The sequence below is a fragment of the Rana temporaria genome, chromosome 3 (genome assembly GCF_905171775.1).
Source record: "Rana temporaria chromosome 3, aRanTem1.1, whole genome shotgun sequence".
Lineage (NCBI taxonomy): Eukaryota > Metazoa > Chordata > Amphibia > Anura > Ranidae > Rana > Rana temporaria.
The window spans coordinates 16,903,952-16,927,819 of NC_053491.1; the positions used below are offsets into that span (position 1 = coordinate 16,903,952).

The 23,868-nt window shown below is 48.1% G+C and overlaps 1 protein-coding gene across 2 annotated transcripts in view; it reads left to right on the top strand.

The window, feature by feature from the left end:
- Nucleotides 1-23,868, top strand: part of PCSK6 (proprotein convertase subtilisin/kexin type 6) — a 314,800-nt gene that overhangs the window by 157,037 nt on the left and 133,895 nt on the right. For both annotated transcript variants that reach the window (XM_040342313.1, XM_040342314.1), the window contains exons 4-6: nt 598-741; nt 10,810-10,886; nt 13,507-13,595. In XM_040342313.1, the coding sequence (XP_040198247.1) occupies nt 598-741; nt 10,810-10,886; nt 13,507-13,595 (310 nt within the window). The remainder of the gene's footprint in view (nt 1-597; nt 742-10,809; nt 10,887-13,506; nt 13,596-23,868) is intronic.

A 23,868-nucleotide genomic window follows, 5' to 3' on the forward strand; every position in this document is an offset into this window, starting at 1 on the left:
TTAACTAGGGCTTGTTTTCGGGGTAGGGCTTATATTGCAGCCTTCCTGGACAATAGCACTAGGTCTTATTTTCAGGGTAGGTCTTATTTTTGGGGAAACGGGGTAGTAAACCAGCAGGGACCAGGGAACATGGAGGGGATAGTGTGTCCGTGTCGCACTCCCACGTGCAGCCAAATATATGTGACGTGTTCCGATTTGATATTTTAAATACTAATAAAAATGTAATAATAATAATAAAAAAAAAAATGTAAACTTGGATTTGATCACCTTGTACTAACAGGAATATCTGCTTTAAAATCTAAGTCCAACTTGGTTTTTATGAACTTTTCCTTCCAGACGATGAAAACTGGAGTTATAGTGTGCAAGATAATTATCCTGAAATCTCCCAGAACAAGTTCATGATTGGCTTACGCATTAGAAAGCCGTACGAGGAATATTGATGTCCAGCATGGAGTTGCCTGGTTACTGTAGTTTTCGACGTCGGTCTTTGACTACTGTACATTGCACATCCTTAGTTCTCTTTGTATGATAAAGCCTGATGATTATCTTAAATTATGTGGATTTTTTACCTTTTTTTTTTTTTTGTGTGTTCTTCAGCATTGTGGGGATAAAAGCAGCCGCTGCCGGTCAGAAATGAACGTTATGGCAGCTTGGCAGAGAGGATACACTGGGAAGAATGTGGTGGTCAGCATCTTGGATGATGGTGTGGAAAAAAGTCACCCAGATCTCGTTCACAATTATGTGAGTATTGGCTGAAATGAATAAGACCTTCTGGTTGTCATTACACACGTCTGTTCTGGTGTGTGATATGTACTAAAAATAAAAAATAAACATTACTATCTGCGCTTAGTGCTTAACTGAAAAAAAAAGGAAAAAGTCTGCTGCAACTTAAAGCGGAGGTCCACCCTAAAAAAAAAAAAATTACTGTATCTATCGGCATATACCACGCGCCTGCGTATAGTGCGCACCACAACCTGAGAAGTGAAGTTTAGGGAAAAAAACGTACTTTTTGGATGCTCAGCCTTGTCGGTGTCCTTCGGTGGCCTTGTCCGGCGTCCATCGGTGGCCTTGTCCGGCGTCCATCGGTGGCCTTGTCCGGCGTCCATCGGTGGCCTTGTCCGGCGTCCATCGGTGGCCTTGTCCGGCGTCCATCGGTGGCCTTGTCCGGCGTCCATCGGCGGCCTTGTCCGGCGTCCGTCTGCAGCCTTGCGCGGGGTCCGTCCAGCCTTGTCGGTGTCCGTCTGCTGTCTTGCCCGGCGTCCATCGGTGGCCTTGTCCGGCGTCCATCTGCAGGCCGTGCGCGTGGTCCGTCCAGCCTTGTCTGTGTCCATCTGCCGGTCCGTCCAGCCTTGTCAGTGTCTGTTGCGTCCGTCTGCCGGGGGTTGCAGCGTTGAATTTGGCGCCACAGTCGAGCTGTGCAGAGCCCGATTTCCGGTGTGTTCGGCTCCTCTCTGCTTCTTTCGGCTCCTCTCGCGTGGCTGCGGGCGGAGCCGAGTGTGGCCGAGTGCGCAGTACACTCGGCTCGGGCTTTGTAGGCGGCGCTCAGAGACAGCGAGGATCAGCGGTCTCTGAGGAGGATCGGTGTATATTTCGCGCACCCACGATTTTCCCCTGATTTTAAGGGAAAAAAGTGAGCGGTATACGCCGATAAATACGGTACATAAAAAGGCTTCTTAAAGCGGAGGTTCACACAAATAACATTTTTCTCAGAACAACTTCTTTAGACTTATAGAGCCGACTAGCAGATCTGCATGTTCGGCTTCTTTCGGAAACGCTGTGACTCGGACACGCCTACCCAATACGGGGGGCGGGGCCTTATCTGCCAGGGGGAGCTTTTGCTGAAAAGATGTCAATCATCTGGGCGACATCCCAGATGACATGCCTCCTCAGCTTGGAAACGCCTACTCCCGCGGGAAGAAGTACCCGGAAGCCGGAATGAAAAGATAGATTATAAGGTATGTACAGCGTAAAAAAAAAAAAATGTGCGGGCTGTACATGTTAGAAGTTTAAAGAAGTTGTTCTGAGAAAAATTTTATTTGGGTGAACCTCGGCTTTAACCACTTCAGCCCCGGACCATTTGTCTGGTTAAAGACCGGGCCACTTTTTGTGATTCGGCACTGCGTCGCTTTAACTGACAATTGCGCCGTCGTGCGACGTGGCTCCCAAACAAAATTGGCGTCCTTTTTTCCCCTCAAATAGAGCTTTCTTTTGGTGGTATTTGATCACCTCTGCGGTTTTTATTTTTTGCGCTATAAACAAAAATAGAGCGACAATTTTGAAAAAAAATGCAATATTTTACTTTTTGCTATAATAAATATCCCCCAAAAAATATATATAAAAAAATAATAATTTCCTCAGTCTACATATTTTTGGGTAAAAAATAGCATTAAGCGTTTGGCTTGCACAAAAGTTATGGCGTCTACAAAATAGGGGATAGTTTTATGGCATTTTTATTAAAAAAAATTTTACTAGTAATGGCGGTGATCAGCGATTCTTTTTTTTTTTATCGTGACTGCGACATTATGGCGGACACATCGGACCCTTTTGACCCCATTTTGGGACCATTGTCATTTTTACAGCGATCAGTGCTATTAAAATGCACTGCTTACTGTAAAAATGACGCTGCCAGTGAAGGGGTTAACCTGTAGGGGGCGCTGAAGGGGTTAGGTGTGTCCTAGGTAGTGCTTGTAACTTAGGGGGCGTGGCTTGTTGTGACACTGACCACAATCAGTGACAGTGCCACCTAGGCATCTCCCCGTTCTTCAGCTCTGTGCAAAAAAATAAAAAATAACATTTCGTGTCCTTTCTCAAGCTTACCGGCATGCTTGAGAAAGGGGAGCACGTCCCTGGAACGCGTTGTATCCACAGCAACCTGCCACCCCCTTTCTGGATGTGCTCGTGAGTTAGGAGCTACCACCTAAGTCCTCCGCAAACTTCTCAGGAGTTGAGTCACTATTGCTGCAGCACACTCGGTATAGCGGCTTTAACCACTTCCCGGCGGCCGTACGACTATATACGGCCGCTGGGTGGTTCTACTTCTCTGGGGCGCCGTGTTTTTACGGCCCCCCCTTTCCACGTTCCCCACGCGCGCTCCTGAGCGCGCAGCGGGGAACTTCTGTGCTGGCCGTGTCCCTTGGACACAGCCAATCACAGATCGCCGTGAACGGCCAATCGGTGTGGCTGTTTGCTAGGCGATCTGTGCGGCCAATGAGAGATGATCTCATATATTTACATATAAGATCATTTCTCATTGCCGGCTCTCACAATGACAGCGTCCTGTCAGGGAGAGAGGAGACCGATCTGTGTCTCTTGTACATAGGGACATAGATCGGTCACCTCCCCCAGTCACCCCCCTTCCCCCACACAGTTAGAACACACCCAGGATACACATTTAACCCCTTCCTCACCCCCTTGTGTTAACCCCTTCACTGCCAGTGACATTTATACAGTAATTAGTGCATTTTTATAGCACTGATCGCAGAATAAATGTGAATGGTGTCAAAAGTGTCTGATGTGTCCGCCATAATGTCGCAGTCGCAATAATTTTGTCGCAGTCGCAATAAAAATCGCAGATCACCGCCATTACTAGTAAAAAAAAAAAATAATAAAAAATAATAATTCTGTCCCTTATTTTGTAGGCGCTATAACTTTTGCGCAAACCAGACGCTTATTGCAATTTTTTTTTTGATTTTTTTTTTTTTATTTAAAATATGTAGAATACGTATCGGCCTAGACTGAGGATAAAAAAAAAAATGTAAAAAAAAATTGAGCCATTTATTATAGCAACAAATAAAAAATATTTTTTTTTTCCAAAATCGTCGCTCTATTTTTGTTTATAGCGCAAAAAATAAAAAGCGCAGAGGTAATCAAATACCACCAAAAGAAAGCTCTATATGTGGGAAAAAAAGGACGTCAATTTTGTTCGGGAGCCACGTCGCACGACCGCGCAATTGTCAGTTAAAGCGACGCAGTGCCGAATCGCAAAAAAGTCCTCTGGGCAGGAAGGGGGTTTAAGTGCCCAGTAAGGAAGTGGTTAAGATGCATGTGTGAGGGTGACTTCAGCTGGGGGACGAGGAGGATTTCTGACCAGGTATTTTTTCTACTCTTCACTGTCGGCACGTTGACAATGCTGAGCATGCGAGTGTATATATTTTTTTCTGCATTTAATGAAAAGATTTATTGCGCTATACAATGTACATCCCTTGTTTTTCGATTTTCCTATTTCTGAGTTGAAAACATGTCCTTTGTCATGACAAAAGGGGCGGCTGCTGACATCAAAGTGCTTAAATGAAAGACATTTCAATTGAAGTGGGCTCTTCTTATTGAACCACTTGCGCACACAATTGGGATTAGTGGTTTGTTTGTCGGACATTATGAATGGGGTTGTGTGTTTTTCTAGCCGGGGCGGTGCATCCATAAAGGGTGAAAGGGCGCCGCCCCCTCTCTCGCCATAGATTCATGCAATGCATGAATCTATCGTCACCGCTGCCACCCCCTATTCATGTGCCCGACCCCTTTTCGGGCACCTGAATTACAGCGGCGGGGTATTTTGTGGAAGCACCTGATTAGAGCCGTAGCCAAACAGCGGGCGCTATGCTGGGCACTTGCTGTTCACTCAGCGGTGTGTTAGGAAAACGAATATCGCTTTCTTAACACTGAACCGCTTCTCAGCCAATCAAGTGCTCGGGCCTGTCACCTGATTGGCTGAAACGACAGGCGCTGTGATTGGATGCCGCCTAGGCGTCCAATCATAGCAGAGGACTGGAAAAGAGGAGGGGAGAAGACATCGCCGTGACCTGCTGCCCCACCAAGACAAGGTAATTGCTGGCCGGCGTTGGATGTTGGGCACAGTGGTGGCGTTGGATGTTGGGCACAGTGGCGGCGTTGGATGTTGGGCACAGTGGCGGCGTTGGATGATGGGGGCACAGTGGCGGCGTTGGATGATGGGGGCACAGTGGCGGCGTTGGATGATGGGGGCACAGTGGCGGCGTTGGATGATGGGGCACAGTGGCGGCGTTGGATGATGGGGCACAGTGGCGGCGTTGGATGATGGGGCACAGTGGCGGCGTTGGATGATGGGGCACAGTGGCGGCGTTGGATGATGGGGCACAGTGGCGGCGTTGGATGATGGGTCACAGTGGCGGCGTTGGATGATGGGGCACAGTGGCGGCGTTGGCTGATGGGGCACAGTGGCGGCGTTGGCTGATGGGGCACAGTGGCGGCGTTGGCTGATGGGGCACAGTGGCGGCGTTGGCTGATGGGGCACAGTGGCGGCGTTGGCTGATGGGGCACAGTGGCGGCGTTGGCTGATGGGGCACAGTGGCGGCGTTGGCTGATGGGGCACAGTGGCGGCGTTGGCTGATGGGGCACAGTGGCGGCGTTGGCTGTTGGGCACAGTGGCGGCGTTGGGCACAGTGGCGGCGTTGGATGATGGGGCACAGTGGCAGCAATTGATGTTTTTTTCAGTTTACGCCCCCCCAAAAAATGTTGTGCACCAGCAGCCACCATTTTCTAGAATTGTACTGCAGAGTTAATTCTGCTTTTTTAAGCAGTTGTGTTGCAATGTCATCAAAACCACGATGGTGGTGAACATAATTAGCAGATGCGCGCCAGGTGTAGGGCATTTAGAGCGTTCCTCTCGTCTTTAATGCCAGATGTGTGTACCGCAGACTCTCTCAAAGCATTTACAAAGCTCTCAGCCAGCTTAAGCTACTTTCATGAAGCGACCTTCAGCTCCAGTTTGATGATGGACCAAGATCTTAATGGGAGTCCTGGCTGTCACTTGTTGGAAAACCTGGTAAATTCTTCTCCTAGCTAGTATAAAGCAATTCCAATGCTTGCTGGCAGGAGAAGAGTGATCTAAAGCCTTCAAAAAGCTGGATGAAAGCTATGAAAATAATAATGATAAAGCTTGCCGTTCAGAATAGTGTTAACGGCTTGTCCGCCATATGAGCTAGGCCTAAAGGTCATCATTTAATAATACCCCTGTAGATAGTAGTTGGCTTATATTTGTTGAAGAATTGTAACTTCATCTTAGCCAAACCATTTTTAGAGCTCATTCACACTTGCTTTGGTCTCTGAAGAGCGATCCGAATTTGACAAGCACAGAGGATCGCCTCCTCACCGCATGCTCCAAGTCCTTGATAACAATGGTTGCAAAACGTGGCCACAGCATGTGTACAACCGTTGCTAAGAGTTTTCAATGGCACAAGTATAAATTTTCACAAAGTCTGCTGCTTCATTGTTTTTAGATCTTTTTGTCAAATGTTACTATGGTGTACGGAAGTATAATCGCAAGCATTTCATAAGTGTCAAAGGCTTAGATTGGCAATTATATGAAGATTATAGAAAGTGTGAAAGGGGATGGTGGGAAAGAGGAAATAGTTGCTGAGGCTAAACCCCAAACAGACCCGTCCAATTGGTGTGTGGACTATGTCGGTACTGGTAAGTACCGTATTTATCGGCGTATACCGCTCACTTTTTTGTGGGTGAGCGGTATATGCCTATACCCGCTTTCCCGCGCCGAGTTTTGAATACTGCGCCGACATATACCGAGCGCAGTACACTCGGGTATAGTCGGGCAGTCTCGGCTCCTTCCGCGCTCACATCCTGGACGTACAGGACGTCCGCGCGAGAGTTGCCGACAATACACGAGTGTACTGCGCTCTGTGTATGTCGGCGCAGTATTCAAACTCGGCGCGGGAAACGAGGACGCCGCAGACGGACGCCGGACCCGACGAAGAGGACACCCGAAGCCGCAGACGGACGCCGGACCCGACGAAGAGGACACCCGAAGCCGCAGACGGACGCCGGATCCGACGAAGAGGACACCCGAAGCCGCAGACGGAAGCCGGACCCGACGAAGAGGACACCCGAAGCCGCAGACGGACGCCGGACCCGACGAAGAGGACACCCGAAGCCGCAGACGGACGCCGGACCCGACGAAGAGGACACCCGAAGCCGCAGTCGGACGCCGGACCCGACGAAGAGGACACCCGAAGCCGGACGCCGGACCCGACGAAGAGGACACCCGAAGCCGCAGACGGACGCCGGATCCGACGAAGAGGACACCCGAAGCCGCAGACGGACGCTGGATCCGACGAGGCCGCCGATGAACGCCGCGCAAGACACCAAAACTGTAAGTACAAAAAAAAAATTTTCCACAGGATTCGGGGCAACTTTAGGGGTGCGCGGTATACGCGGGAGCGCGTTATACCGCGATAAATACGGTAATAAGTATAGATAAACAAGGATGAATAAAAAAGACCTTTCACTTGTTCATCAATACCCGGATGATGGTACGTTAATACCCTGATTAGAAATTTCCTAACTGAGGCCATACTCCCATTTTTACTACTTAAGATTATGGAAAGGGTTAATATTTTCAGGGTTGACCCTTCTTTTTCAAGACCTCTGCAATTCGCCCTGACATGCTGTCAATCAACTTCTGGGCCACATCCTGACTGATGGCCGCTCATTCTTGCATAATCTATGCTTGGAGTTTTGCCAGAACTTGTGTTTTTTTTGGTCTTCTGGGACTTGTATGTCTCCCAGAAGACGGGCGGAAGAGGTGCCAGACGTGGCGTAGATATCCGCGGTTATCTTTGCCTGGAAGTGGGAGCAAAATCACTATATTTGACGGATATCTGCTCCCTCCTCCCCCCCCCCCCCCCCCCCCGAAATGTGCCAAATGTCACACCGGAGGGGTAGAGGAATCCGAAAAGCGGAAGTTCCATTTTTGCTTTGACAATCAGCCAGCGTTCACATCGGCCATTTTGACATGTCAAATTGCCGCCTTTTGCCTGGCAACGGCACCGGTGCGACTCCGACTTTGCAGTGCCACGGCGATTCCCAAAAGTACCGTATTTATCGGGGTATTGCGCGCTCCGGCGTATAGGGCGCACCCCTAATGTGGACCCGCAATTCCTGTAAAAAAAAAAAAACATTTTAGTACTTACAGATTTGGTGTCTTGCGCGGCGGCCTCGTCGGGTCCGTCTGCGGCTTCGGTGGTGTCCTCCCGACTTCTCCCGCGCTGTCTCCCTGTCGAATCGCCGCTTCACGCGCTCAGTTTGAATGCCTGCGCCGACATATACCGAGAGCAGTACACTCGGCTACATTCGGCCAGGCTTGGCTTCGCTCGTGCTCACGCTCTGTGACGTTTATGCGTGAGCACGAGCGAAGCCGAGCCTGGCCGAGTGTACTGCACTCGGTATATGTCGGCGCAGGCATTCAAACTGAGCGCGGGAAGCGGGTATCGGCATATATCGCGCACCCACGATTTTCCCCTTATTTTAAGGGGGAAAAAAGTGCGTGTTATACGCTGATAAATACGGTAGTTCCTGTACTAGTGTAGGCAACTTCGAGGGTTATTTGAATAGACATCTGTTCATTGGACTGAAATGCCTCTTTTGAAATTTATGCGAGTTCAGCTGATTTCAAGCTTGGCCCCTCCGCGTGAACGAGGGCTGAAAGCTGATAGGTTTGTAAAGGAAATTTGTAGGTTCTGTATGCAATTGTATTCTATTTTGTATGTATTGCACCCTGCACTCGCTGTGCACACAGCACTAATAATGTTTTCATTACATGTTTGCATTCTTTCGAGTCCTGATTAGAATTAGCCTGCCTATGTTACGCCCCTCATTACCATAAAAGTAGAATTATAATATTAATGTGATACTTGCATAATGATGTGTATAAAAACCTTCAATTGCGTCGTCATAAATCAGAACAGTGATTTGGGAGAGATGCTGAGCGTATCTCTTGTGTCTGTTCCTTACTGCAGTAGTTGTTAATTTGGAACCACTAATCAATATGAGAATAAAAGTTGCCCATTTATAAATTTCCATGTCAGTTTCTATTAGGGTTGTCACGATACCACTTTTTTGAGACCAAGTACCGATACTTTTTTTTTTTCAAGTACTCGCCGATACCGAATACCGATACTTTTTTTTCTAATGTCATGTGACAGTGGCAGTATTTTATTTTATTTTTTGGGAGGGGGGTGGATTATCAGTGTTTTTTTTAACTTTTTATTATTATTTACATATTTTTTTTTTATTATTTTTTTATTTATTGCAATTTTTTATTTTATTTTTTTTATCAGCCCTGTTGGGGGGTCTTTGGAGAGACATCAGGGGTCTTAACAGACCTCTGACATCTCCCCTTTGAGACAGAGAAAGGGACTAGGGACACAGATTCCCAAGTCCCTTTCTCATCAGCATCAGCTAAAATGAATGGAGAGAAGCTTCTCTCCATTCATAAACTGAAGCATCGTCTACACAGGTTACGATGCTCAGTTATGTGAATGGACAGAGTCGGTGATCACTGACTCTGTTCATTCGGAAAAGGTAGGAGAGGGGAGAAGACAGCACGGAGGGGAGAAGGCTGCACACGGAGCACAGGGGGGGGGGGAAAGGAAGCACACGGAGCACGGGTGGGGGGAGAAGGCAGCACACGGAGCACGGGGGGGGGGGAGAAGGCCCACACGGAGCACAGGGGGGGGGGAAGGAAGCACACGGAGCACGGGTGGGGGGAGAAGGCAGCACACGGAGCACGGGGGGGAGAAGGCAGCACACGGAGCACGGGGGGGGGGAGAAGGCAGCACACGGAGCACGGGGGGGGAGAAGGCAGCACACGGAGCACGGGGGGGGGAGAAGGCAGCACACGGAGCACAGGGGGGGGAGAAGGCAGCACACGGAGCACAGGGGGGAGAAGGCAGCACACGGGGGGGAGAAGGCAGCACACGGAGCACGGGGGGGGGGGGAGAAGGCTGAGCACGGGGGGGGGGGAGAAGGCACCACACGGAGCACGGGGGGGGAGAAGGCACCACACGGAGCACGGGGGGGGAGAAGGCACCACACGGAGCACGGGGGGGGGGGAGAAGGCACCACATGGAGCACGGGGGGGGGGAGAAGGCAGCACACGGAGCACGGGGGGGGGGGAGAAGGCAGCACACGGAGCACGGGGGGGGGGAGAAGGCAGCACACGGAGCACGGGGGGGGAGAAGGCACCACACGGAGCACGGGGGGGGGGGAGAAGGCACCACACGGAGCACGGGGGGGGGGGGGAGAAGGCACCACACGGAGCACGGGGGGGGGGGAGAAGGCACCACACGGAGCACGGGGGGGGGGGGAGAAGGCAGCACACGGAGCACGGGGGGGGGGGAGAAGGCACCACACGGAGCACGGGGGGGGGGGAGAAGGCGGCACACGGAGCACGGGGGGGGGAGAAGGCAGCACACGGGGGGGGGGGGAGAAGGCAGCGCACGGGGGGGGGGGGGGGAAGGCAGCGCACGGAGCACGGGGGGGGGGGGGAGAAGGCGGAGCACGGGGGGGGGAGAAGGCAGCACGGGGGGGGGGGAGAAGACAGCATGGAGAAGACTTGCAACTCCCCTGCCGCACCGATCACCCTGACTGCCCAGATATCGGGTGAGGCATCAGAGCATTTCCCCCGAGTACAAGTACTCGGGGAAATGCTTGGTATCGGTACTAGGGACATCCCTAGTTTCTATGGATTTTTGCACTCTCCAGTTTTAGTAAATCAACCCATAAGGTTTTTTTTTTTCTGTTCTCTCCAAATAGTGTTGGCGTTGCTACTCTCTAAATTTTTTATTTTTCAAGTGTGATCGCAGTGAATCCAACTGAATGCCCCAACTTTACACCCCAGAAAAGTATTTACATAACTGTTATAGTATTGTATTATATGATGAATATTTTGTATATAGTTTAATTTTGCTGTCATAAAACCATAATGCACATGCTTGTAATGAAGCTTCTCCTTCTCTCACTGTTTGCAATTTTATCTTGTAGGATCCATACGCCAGCCATGATGTCAATGGGGATGACCAAGATCCAAGTCCACGCTATGATGCCAGCAATGAAAATAAGTGCGTTGGTTGGGTTGATGGTTTGATTTTGTCATTGTGTATTTCTACAAATCAAAGACTTGTTCTTGTAGAACTCCATTAAGCAGAGCTTACAGATAAATTTGGCCACAAAACCCCACTACCATTTCAGAAATCCTTAGGGCAGGGCCGTCTTAATGGCATCATGGGCCCCTGGGCAAAATAATGCTCAGGGGCCCCTACAATGGAGACAGGTAAACAGACATGGAGTAGGTAGGAGGCAGACAAGCAGAGTTTCCCCTTTTGGGTGGAGCTCCACATTATCTACATGAACAATCATTCTGTACAGCAAAGAAACAGTGGGGAAAATACTACATACATAAAGTAAGAAAGTTGTCCTGTTCATATAATATAGCTGCTCGATTTATGCCTCCCCAGCACTATGGCCTCTATGCCCCAGATATCCCCCCAGCACTCTGCCCCCTCTATACCCCAGATATCCCCCCAGCACTCTGCCCCCTCTATACCCCAGATATCCCCCCAGCACTCTGACCCCTATACATCCCAGATATTCCCCCAGCACTCTGACCCCTCTATACCCCAGATATCCCCCCAGCACTCTGACCCCTCTACACCCCAGATATCCCCCCAGCACTCTGACCCCTCTACACCCTAGATATCCCCCCAGCACTCTCACCCCTATACATTCCAGATATTCCCCCCAGCACTCTGACCCCTCTATACCCCAGATATCCCCCCAGCACTCTGACGCATCTACACCCCAGATATCCCCCCAGCACTCTGACCCCTCTATACCCCGGATATCCCCCCAGCACTCTGACCCCTCTATACCCCAGATATCCCCCCAGCACTCTGACCTCTCTATACCCCAGATATCCCCCCAGCACTCTGACCCCTCTACACCTCAGATATCCCCCCAGCACTCTGACCCCTCTACACCCCAGATATCTCCCCAGCACTCTGACCCCTCTACATCCCAGATATGCCCCCAGCACTCTGACCCCTATACATCCCAGATATCCCCCCAGCACTCTGACCCCTCTACATCCCAGATATGCCCCCAGCACTCTGACCCCTATACATCCCAGATATTCCCCCAGCACTCGGACCCCTCTACACCCCAGATATCCCCCCAGCACACTGACCCTTCTACACCCTAGATATCCCCCCCAGCACTGTAACCATATACCATAAAATACCTCTTGTATTATGACTCCTCCACATCCCTGATACCCCCTATACTGTAACCTCTCTACATCCCTGATACCTCTAGCACTATAGCCACCCAAGCTACCCCAAGCATTTGCTACCCCCTATACACCCTAGCTCCCCTCTCAGCATTGTTCCCCCCATACACCCTTGATATCCCCCAGAACCATTATTCCATCCATGTAGTACCCACTTTTCCAGTGGAGATACAGTGCATGTGAACTTTTGGCTCTGTACCCACCTCCAGCGCTGCACTCACCTATACCAATCAAGCAGGCATTCCTTCAGGTGCAAACAATGCTGGACAGCTGGGCTCACCATGACACCATCCACAATGCCTCTTCCGCAGTTGGGCTCTCAGTGCTGCCGACTCAGCAGCTCCCACTCCAACCCCACAGCCTTTGAGTCCCGCGAATTCAAGCTGCATGGGGGGGGTCAGAGCATCACTGGTTCTCCGGCCCTGCCCTCCCTGCTGGCTGGGAAATAATAGGTATCGTTCTGCACAGCATGGCGCACGGCTGCCAGCCTGCCTCCCTGTGTGTCCATCACTCTCAGTGCCATCATGGGGCCCCCAATTTCGGGGCAGTGTGGGATCAAGGACCAGCTGCTTTGGGGACAGTGCAGGGGCCCCTGGGCAGTGCCCAGGTGTGCCCTCTCATTAAGACAGCCCTGCCTTTAGGGCTTGTTCCCACTAGCGGTTGAGGGAGTTGAACCAGGGTGCATGAATTACAGCCAGAGGCTCTAATAGGCTTCAAATTAGGGTGGGCTCGTGGCGCAGAGCATTGCGCTACGAGCCCACGCAGGTTTTACAACAGCGAATGAACATTCGCTGTTGCAACACTGATCCTCCTCACTGCCCAATCGGGAAGCGGGTCTGATACCCGTCATCCGATTGGCTGAAAGGACAGGCAATCCTATTGGACGCCTAGTAGGAGGGGAGGGCATAAGCGAGGAAAGACAGAGGAGCCGCTGTCCAATGCCCAATCCCGCCACTGCCAGGTCCCCCCCTAGATGGGGGGGGACCCCCATGATACGCTACCTGATACGCCCTCTACCTAGATGGGGTAAGTCCCAGTGGACCTGCAGACAGCGAGAGGAGGGGGGGGGGTGGATGATTGTTTGCCACCCCCCTAAACAAAAAACACCAGCTGCCACTGAGTTGAACCACATTTATACCTATATCTATCACCTGCACCTTTTTCCACCTCCCTTTTAGATTGTGAGCTCCACGAGCAAGGCCCTCCTATTCCTTCTTTATTCAACTGTGTTGTAAAGTGCTGTGCAAACTGTTGGCGCTATATAAATCCTGTATAATAATTGAATAGCCAGCCTACATGAGGTGTATTGTATAGAATGGTCTGTGTAGTACTTGTACTTGGCAGGTGTAGAATCTGTTTGAATTTTTACGTTGTCGTCTTTTCCCTTCCTGCAGACATGGCACTCGCTGTGCTGGTGAAGTGGCTGCGTCTGCCAATAACTCCTACTGTATTGTGGGCATCGCGTACAATGCCAGGATTGGCGGTAAGTGGGATACTCTTTCTTTTGGAAGTTTTTTTATATGTTGTGTAGCCAGTGGCGGCCCGTCCATAGGGGGCGCCCGGGCGCCGCCCCCCCCCCCCCCCCAATTCAGTAAAAAAAAAAAAAATTAAAAAAAAAAAATGTTTTATTTAAACATGTCCCTTTAAAAAAAAAAAAAAGCAAAAAAAGGTCCCTATGTGCACTGTTCCCGGGCGCTGGGCGCCGGGTGCAGTGCAGTACGAGTAGCGCCACGTCTGTGCAATCACAAGATTGCAGACGAGGCGCTACATTGGCAGGCAAAATATGCCTTTGTGGCTATGCCCATCGCGCCACTTGCTTCCGGCGCGATGGACTTGTGACCGGGCGGGTGCACGGCACCCAGTGTATACTGTGCATAGTGCCGACAACAGGAAGTGACGTCAGCACTATGCATCTCAGAGGGACGCATCAGAGTGAGCCTGCAGCCAGGTGAAGATGCCTGCTCCCGATCCCCCTCTCCCTTAGTAAACTTATGGAGGCAGGAATCGGATCACTAATCCATCACTAATGGATGGGCACTGGAGCTGACAGTGCCGAACCTGAGCCTGAAGCTGAGTGTGGGGATCGGAGGTTCTCTCTCTCCAGCTGAGAGTTAATTTCTCCTCTCATGTGTCACTCTCTTGCAGCCAGCATGGCTCCGTTTGTGTTCACCCCTCTCCCCCCCTCCCTCCAGAATGATCTCCACTGGCTCTCCCTGTCATATCTCCCCTCTGTCTCTGTGAAGCTGCACGATGTTTTTATCTTTACAGTCACACTGAGCTAGGATTGCAGCCTTTTTCTCTTGTACTTTGCCTCTTATCAGACCAGTTATCTTCCTGCAATCCCAGCATTCCAACTGCTTAGCCTAGTAATATATATATATATTATCTGCTCTCCCCCCCCAACACAGGCACAGCTGATCAGTTTAATTCCAATGGGATGTACAATTAACTCTACACTGTCCAGCAGCTGCCTTTTTACCTTGTGCTCTATATAATGTGCCCTGCACCCCTCCCCATGTAATGTGCCCTGCACCCCTCCCCATGTAATGTGCCCTGCACCCCTCCCCATGTAATGTGCCCTGCACCCCTATCCATGTAATGTGCCCTGCACCCCTATCCATGTAATGTGCCCTGCACCCCTCCCCATGTAATGTGCCCTGCACCCCTCCCCATGTAATGTGCCCTGCACCCCTCCCCATGTAATGTGCCCTGCACCCCTCCCCATGTAATGTGCCCTGCACCCCTCCCCATGTAATGTGCCCTGCACCCCTCCCCATGTAATGTGCCCTGCACCCCTATCCATGTAATGTGCCCTGCACCCCTATCCATGTAATGTGCCCTGCACCCCTATCCATGTAATGTGCCCTGCACCCCTATCCATGTAATGTGCCCTGCACCCCTATCCATGTAATGTGCCCTGCACCCCTCCCCATGTAATGTGCCCTGCACCCCTCCCCATGTAATGTGCCCTGCACCCCTCCCCATGTAATGTGCCCTGCACCCCTATCCATGTAATGTGCCCTGCACCCCTATCCTACATGCACCGACATACACTCCTCATGCCTCTCCTACATGCACCGCCATACACTCCTCACCCCTCTCCTACATGCACCGCCATACACTCCTCACCCCTCTCCTACATGCACCGCCATACACTCCTCACGCCTCTCCTACATGCACTGCCATACACTCCTCACCCCTCTCCTACATGCACCGCCATACACTCCTCACCCCTCTCCTACATGCACCGCCATACACTCCTCACCCCTCTCCTACATGCACCGCCATACACTCCTCACCCCTCTCCTACATGCACCGCCATACACTCCTCACCACTCTCCTACATGCACCGCCATACACTCCTCACCCCTCTCCTACATGCACCGCCATACACTCCTCACCCCTCTCCTACATGCACCGCCATACACTCCTCACCCCTCTCCTACATGCACCGCCATACACTCCTCACCCCTCTCCTACATGCACCGCCATACACTCCTCACGCCTCTCCTACATGCACCGCCATACACTCCTCACCCCTCTCCTACATGCACCGCCATACACTCCGCACCCCTCTCCTACATGCACCGCCATACACTCCGCACCCCTCTCCTACATGCACCGCCATACACATACCACCCACCACTATACACTCTGCAGTATTTGCAGTCTTTGATTCTGTCCTGTATGCTGTTAGATCATGGTATTGTAAAGCTGTTTAAAGCAATGTAGACATTTCTTAATTTTTCATTGCATTAATTTTTTTTCTTGCTAAATACTCCTGACACTAGTGGAATACAGGGGCGGAGTGGGTGGATTATATAAGGGGTGTGGCTTATGAGAAGAGGGAGTGGTCAACAAGGAGGGGCGGAGTCTGGTGCCCCCCCATTCTAAAAATTCACCAGCCGCCACTGTGTGTAGCACTACCCCCGGAGGAGCTGCTGGTTTAGATTTGGGCCTTTGGTTAACTTACTGTTCCTTGCGTCCGTCTCAGGGGTTCTCCTTCAAGAGTTATCCGGAAGAAATGTCTGCACCAAACACAGTCTCCTTCAAGGGTTTTATTGAACAAACTTTTCAACAGAGGGGTAGAGGGATGGGGAGGACTCGGGTATCTTACTTGCCGATCACGCATATTATCCTAGGTCCAGAGGAACAGCCGTCTCCACATTGGACGCGGCAACCACCGGATAGGCCCACTTTCACTGTCCTAGCAGCCGGTGCAAAGCTCGATCAAACGATAGTCTCTGCCACAGACTTGGTAGTAGAATTTGGTCGTTCGTCTCTGCCACGGACTAGGTGAACTTGGGATTCGCTCAATAGTCTCTGCCACAGACTTGGTCAACCCCTCACTGGGTTAGTTTCTGAAGTAAAATAACTCGGCTCTCAGTGCCAGGATCTCTCAGCCATTCCGGCAGCACTGTGAGGTAAAATTTGATCCGGATACATCCTCCAATTGAGTCCTCAATTGCTCGGTCCCTTCCATCAGGCAAGGCGACTCAGGATCATCCTTGGATCAGTAGGCCCCAGTAACTCCTGGGCCTACATCTCAGTTGCGGGGCCTCAGGCCAACGTGGCCCCGAGGCAGAAACTGCCAACACATTCCTGAGGCCAGGAGGGCCCTCAGGTGAGGATCGGAAGACGAACCCCACAAAATGGTGTCTGCCCCTAAAGAGGATGTCCGCTGAAAAAAAAAAATTAAAAGTCAGCAGCTACAAATACTGCAGCTGCTAACTTTTAATATCGGCACACTTACCTGTCCTGGAGTCCGGCGCCGTCCGCAGCAGAGGACGAGCAATCGCACGTCACTCTGCTGCCCCCCCCCCCCCCGCCATCCTCGGTAAGGGAACCAGGAAGTGAAGCGCTCCTGCTTCACTGCCCGGTTCCCTATGGCGCATGCGCGAGTTGTGCTGTGCCTGCTGATTTTCTCCCGCTGTGCTCTGGGAGCCGAGTGTTCCCAAAGCACAACGGGGGGAGGACGGGAGGTGACGTCCTGCCTGCAGACTGTGGCCGGAAGTGGGTGCAAATACCTGTCTTTAGACAGGTATCTGCACCCCCCTGAAAGGTGTTAAATGTGACACCGGAAGGGGGGCGGGTTCCGATCAGCGGGAGTTCCAATTTAGGGTGGAGCTCCTCTTTAAGTACCCTCTCCCAGTATGCACAGCGGGTTCACCACGCCCCCTGGGCTGCTTCTGGGAAAAGGGGTACCCAATGCATCCAGCCTGTTGCCTTTCCAACCTTGACCAGCGGTGACAGCGACACCCATCATCGGGAGGAAAATCGTGCAACCAGCTGAACTGACAGAGCCACATTTAGACGCAATCTATTGCTCAGATAACTACAATTTTAACACATAGCGCCCACTCATTGGGAGCAGGGTGCTACATATATAACCTTTGAAAACACTTGAGGCTAAACTCCAGGCACAATTAAAAAATTATGGTTGTATTCGGATATATTAATATTGTATTTCACAAGAGACTTTTTAGGTGCCAAATCAACTTCTCATATTGGTCAAAAGCGTTATTTCATAATTAAAAATAATGTTAGTGGTGATAGACGTCTGCTGGAAATCTGTGTGCGAGACCTCCTGTTAAAGCTGCACGATTCTGTATAAAATAAGAATCCCAATTTTTTTGTCTTTGAATAAAGATCACAATTCTAAAACGTTTTTATTTTAAAGATTTACAACCCCTGAACATTAAAGGTTGGCAATAAAATAAGACATAGTTTTTTCAATGAAATTTAAAGAATTGTAATGAAAAATAATGTAATGTTTATCTTTCAATATTTTTTTATTGAAAATGAACAATGTTGCCTCAGACATAGGTAACAAATATGAAAAGAACAATCGAGCTCTATCAGATTATATTATTCATACAAAGAGTCATAAGCCTAAAACCTATAGGCAGCAAAACAAAAAAAACAAAAAAATAGAGAGACTCAATATAAAATGCAGTTAGCAGGAAAGCTCGTTAATATATCTATATGACATAAAGATAACCAAAGAAAAAAACAACACAATGTTCCCTTTAATTCGTATCCCTTCCCTCTTCCGCCGTGAAATCATTCACTGAGTGGTAATAAAAATGAAAAAAGAAACAAAAAAAAAGGAAAATACGAATAAAGCTAATGAGCCATATTCTCGACTCCCTAGGGTCCAACTAGTGGTTGTCCCAGGAAGCCAACACTACCCCAGAATCACCAGAATGATTCATACCAGGAGCAAGATGTATATAAAGAACAGAGGAGGAAGAGGAGAAGGAAGAAAAAGGAGGGGAGGGATTGGGAAGGGTAGGGAAAGATAGGGAAGGACAAGGAAAGGTAAAGAAGGGGGGGGAGAAAAAAAAAAGGGAAACCCCTCCATATACTTCCACCTACATCATATTAACCTAGAGACAGAAGGTCCATTAATGCATCCCACAGTTGACAACAATAACAACAATAGCCAATTCAACATTAAACGTTTTTTTTTAAGAGGAAAGAGAGAAAGGAAAGAAAAAAAAAAAGAAAAGGAAAACAAAGAAAGGGAGAAAGTAAGAGAAGAGAAGAGAAGAGGGTCAGCCGGAGACATTTTATGACGGAGATAAGTAACGTATCCACGGATCCCACGTTACATCGAATTTCTTAGTAGAATCGCGAAGGACACAGGTGAGTCTGTCGTTAACCATGATCCAATTAAGTTTATTCTTCACGTAATCAAGAGGAACCACCGACTGCTTCCAATATCTAGCAATAGTTATTCTTGCTGCCAGAAACATATACGTGATTAACGTCATTGATTTTTTGGGAACCTCACTGGGTAATTTATGAAAAAGCGCTGGTTGCGGGGATCGACGTATATTAACACCCGTTACCGAGTAAATTAAGTTAAATATACGAATCCAAAACTTCATTACCACGGGGCACTGCCACCAAACATGAAGCATTGTACCCATCTGTCCACAACGCCTGAAGCAATTGGGCGATGCGGACGGGTGCATCTTAGCAACTCTGGTCGGGACCAAATACCAACGTAGAAGTGTCTTATAATTTGCTTCAATTAATGTAGTGTTAATGGAAATTTTGGATAGAGCGAAGGCAATATCTTGCCAATCTGATAATTCCAACGTGGTATTCAAATCCCGTTCCCATTGTTTCATGTAAGGGAGCTTGGCATCCGGGTCAGTAAGGATAGTGTATACTGTAGATATCCTTCCCCGTAGAAGGCCCTTAGTTTGGCAAGATAATTCAAAATTTGTAAGAACCATGGGTCCAGCCAACTGATTAAGTTTGGATCGTATAAAAGAAATAATCTGGTTATATCTAAATAGTTCACTAGAAGGCATCTGGCATGTATCTGTAAGATATTGTAACGAGTGCGATTGATCTCCGTCAAGATAATCGCCTATCCTAAGAAGCCCCTTATTTAGCCACCACAGAAACAGCATTGGAGTCATTCCAGGAGAAAATTCGGGGTTAAAGAAAATTGGGGCTAATGGAGTATGAGGGGAGGACAAGGGTTTGCGATGTCTTACTCCATCCCAGATTGCCAATGAATGGGACAGGGTAGGGCACAATATCGGAGGGCGAAGGCGACCAGGAAGCCACATTAAAGAGCCTATAGCAAAGGGGTGACATGAAAGAGCCTCAATAGAGACCCAAAGGGGTGTAGATCCTTTAGCCGTTGTGTAGGAAAGCTGAGTTATTTGAGCCGCCTGATAGTAGGCCTGTAAGTTAGGGAGGCCAAGCCCACCAGATTGTTTCGAGACACATAGAGTCAATTTATTCATTCGCGGTTTCTTATTGTTCCAAACAAAACGGGAAACTTCTGATTGCAATCGTTGTAGATCTCTCCTCGGAACCGCAATTGGCAAAGTCCTAAAATAATAAAGTAACTTGGGTAAAAACGTCATCCTAATAGAATTGATTCTACCGAACCAGAACAAGGGATAATCTGCCCATCGCCGAAGATCCTCCCGAAGTCGACTGAAAAGCGGGGGATAGTTAGCTCGATAAAGAGTATCGATCGAGGGTGTCAACTGAACACCTAAGTATGGCAGCGATTTTTGTGTCCATTGAAATTTATATAGAGTCTTTAAGGTTGAGACCGTCGCGGTGGGTAAAGAAATATTGAGGGCCATAGTCTTTTGGGTATTTAAAGAGAGTCCCGAAATCCGAGAGAACCGATGAAGCAGGGTCAAAAGATTAGGTAAGGTCAATTGAGGATTTGTGACGTACATAAGAATGTCGTCGGCGAACAGGGAACATTTATGTTCCCGCTGCCCACAACAAATGCCATGTATATCAGGATGGGATCGGATCGATACAGCTAGGGGCTCGAAAAATAATGTAATGTTTAACCACTTAAAGACCGCCTCCTGCACATATACGTCGGCAGAATGGCACGGCTGGGCACAAGCACATACCTGTAAGTCCTCTTTTAAGTGCCCAGCCCTGGCTCGCGGGCGCTCGCCCGCGACCCGGTCCGAAGCTCGGTGACCGCGGGACCTGCGGACCCGATCGCCGCTGGAGTCCCGCGATCGGTCCCTGGAGCTGAAGAACGAGGAGAGCTGTGTGTAAACAAACCTTCCCCGTTCTTCACTGTGGCGCTGTCATTGATCGTGTGTTCCCTGATATAGGGAAACACGATCAATGATGTCACACGTCCAGCCCCATCCCCCTACAGTTAGAAACACACGAGGTCACACTTAACCCCTTCACCGCCCCCTATTGGTTAACTCCCAAACTGCAATTGTAATTTTCACAGTAAACAATGCATTTTTATAGCATTTTTTGCTGTGAAAATTACGATTGTCCCAAAAATGTGTCAAAATTGTCCGATGTGTCCGCCATAATGTCGCGGTCACGAAAAAAATCGCTGATCGCCACCATTAGTAGTAAAAAAAAAAATTTTAATAAAAATGCAATAAAACTATCCCCTATTTTGTAAACACTATAAATTTTGCGCAAACCAATCGATAAACGCTTATTGCGTTTTTTTTTTTTTTTTTACCAAAAATAGGTAGAATACGTATCTGCCTAAACTGAGGAAAAAAAGTTTTTTTTTATATATTTTCGGGGGATATTTATTATAGCAAAAAGGAAAAAATATTGCATTTTTTGTAAAATTGTCGCTCTATTTTTGTTTATAGCGCAAAAAATGAAAACCGCAGAGGTGATCAAATACCACCAAAGAAAGCTCTATTTGTGGGAAAAAAAGGATGCCAATTTTGTTTGGGAGCCACGTCGCACGACCGCGCAATTGTCAGTTAAAGCGACGCAGTGCCGAATCGCAAAAACTGGCCGGGTCCTTTACCTGCATTTTGGTTCGGGTCTTAAGTGGTTAAAGAAATAAAAAATAAAAAAATAATACAACAATGGTCATTTGTAAGTACTCGCCGATACCAATTACCGATACCTACCGCAACTTTTTGTTTACACTTCAGCTGCCCACAATGGTACAAAGCACTGAAAAGTTATTTTACAAATAACTTTTTTTTTTGGTTCTTTTTTCAATGTAAAACATGTAATTATATGTTAAAGGTGTAAAAATATTAAACAAAGCAAACAGTTTTTTTTTTTAATTTATAGTTTTTAAAATGGAAGTAAATAAAAAGAAAATCGGCAGGAAAAAAATTAAATGGAGGAGAACAAGGAGTTAAGGCTGATTAGAGTAGAGTAAGGATTAATAAAAGGGTTGAAAAGAGGAACAATTTAACCGTTTCCCGACCGGCTCCTGTAGATTTACGTTGGCAGAATGTCATGAGCTCCGTGACCTATGTCCGCCGGTTCCCCGCAACCGGGTCACAGAGCTGCAGAACGGGGAGAGGCAAGTGTAAACATGCATCTCCCTATTCTTCCTAATGACACTGTCACAGAGTGTCTGTTCCCTGTGATCGGGAACATCGATCAGTGACGTGTCACATGTAGCCACGCCCCTAACGGTAAGAATCACTCCCTAGGGAACACTTAAAGGAGTTGTAAAGGAAAAAAAACGTTTGCCTAAAATTAATGTCTGCAAGGTAGACGGACAGAATAGTGTAATGATTCTGTTAAACAAGTAAATACCTATTAAATTCCTTCATCTATATCACCTCCGGCGTTCTAGTTTCTGTTCTCTCATTCACTTCCTGGTTTGCGGCGCTCGTTCATGTAAGAACTACATTTCCCAGTATGCATTGCGGCACGCCCAGTAATTCACACCTCCTTGAAGTCTCTAACACGTAGAGAGCGTCCTGCCGCACAGATGTAGTTCCCAGGAGGGGGCGAGCACGTCACTGACCACTGCAGTAAACCCTCCCATCACGGTGGTGAGTAACAATCAGACAAGCAGGAAGTGAACAGAACAGAGAAGAAATAGAGCAACTTCTGAGCAAAAACGAACAATGAGGAAGTGAAAAGAGGAATGTCTGCAGGTAAAGGATGCTTATTATGAAAAAAAATGTTTTCCTTTACAACCCCTTTAACCCCTCAGCGCCACCTAGTGGTTAACCCCTTCACTGCCAGTGTCATTTTCACAGTAATCGGTGCATATTTATAGCATTGATCGCTGTAAAAATTACAATGGTCCCAAAAATGTGTCAAGTGTCCCCCATAATGTCGCAGTCACGATAAAAATCGTTGATCGCCGCCATTACTAGTAAAAACAAAAATAATAAAAATGCCATTAAACTATCCCCTATTTTGTAGACGCTATAACTTTTGTGCAAACCAATCAATAAACGCTTATTGACATTTTTTTCTTTGCCAAAAATATGTAGAAGAATGGGTATCGGCCTAAACTGAGTATATGTATGTGTGTATGTATATATATATATATATATATGTATATGTATATATATGTATATATATATATATATATATATATATATATATATATATATATATATATATAAATTTTTTTATTTATTTTTTTTTACAGTTCTTAGCCTTTTTTTTTCAAAATTGTCGCTCTATTTGTGTTTAGAGCGCAAAAAATAAAAACCACAGAGGTGATCAAATACCACCAAAAGCTCGATTTGTGGGAAAAGACGTAAATTTTCTTTGGGAGCCACGACGCATGACCATGCATTTGTTGGTTAAAGCAACGCAGTGCCGAATCGCAAAAAATGCTCTGGTCTTTGGCCAGCGAAATGGTCCGGGGCTGAAGTGGTTAATAAACTTTTTTTATTTATTTTTTACTTGGCAAGGTTGCTTTTAAACTGACCTCATTTACATACCAAAGTTCTTCCCTTTTGATCTGTAAATGAACAGAGAGATGCAATGTTTCTTTTTATCTTTCAGTACTGAAAAATGTTGTTGATGAACATTGGCTGCTGCTTTTTTTTTTTTTTTTTTTTGACAGATGTGAGCAAGCATCTGCTCTGTACTTTTTACATGAATCGTGGAAATGCTGGTATTAAGATCGTGGGGGGGGGGGGGGGTTTGATCAAGACACCATCTTCTTTTAGACATTCAGCTCTAGCTCCTGTGTAAACATTTGCGGCAGCACATATATCTCAAATGACATAGAACACTCCCCAGGAGACTTTTGAGGAAGCCCTGATGAAGGGGAGTTGTTGACCCTCGAAATGTGTTGGATACCTTGTTATCTTCCTCCTGTTACATTGTTTTCTACACTAAATCATTCTGAACTCTTAAGATGACCATCTTGCTGATGGTTTTCACTTTCAAGAGATTTTTATTGAAGTTTACAGGGTGTAAACCCATGCAAGGGTATGATCGAGAACAATGTATCAATGAACCTCAGAGAAATAGCCATTGGGATAGAACAAGTA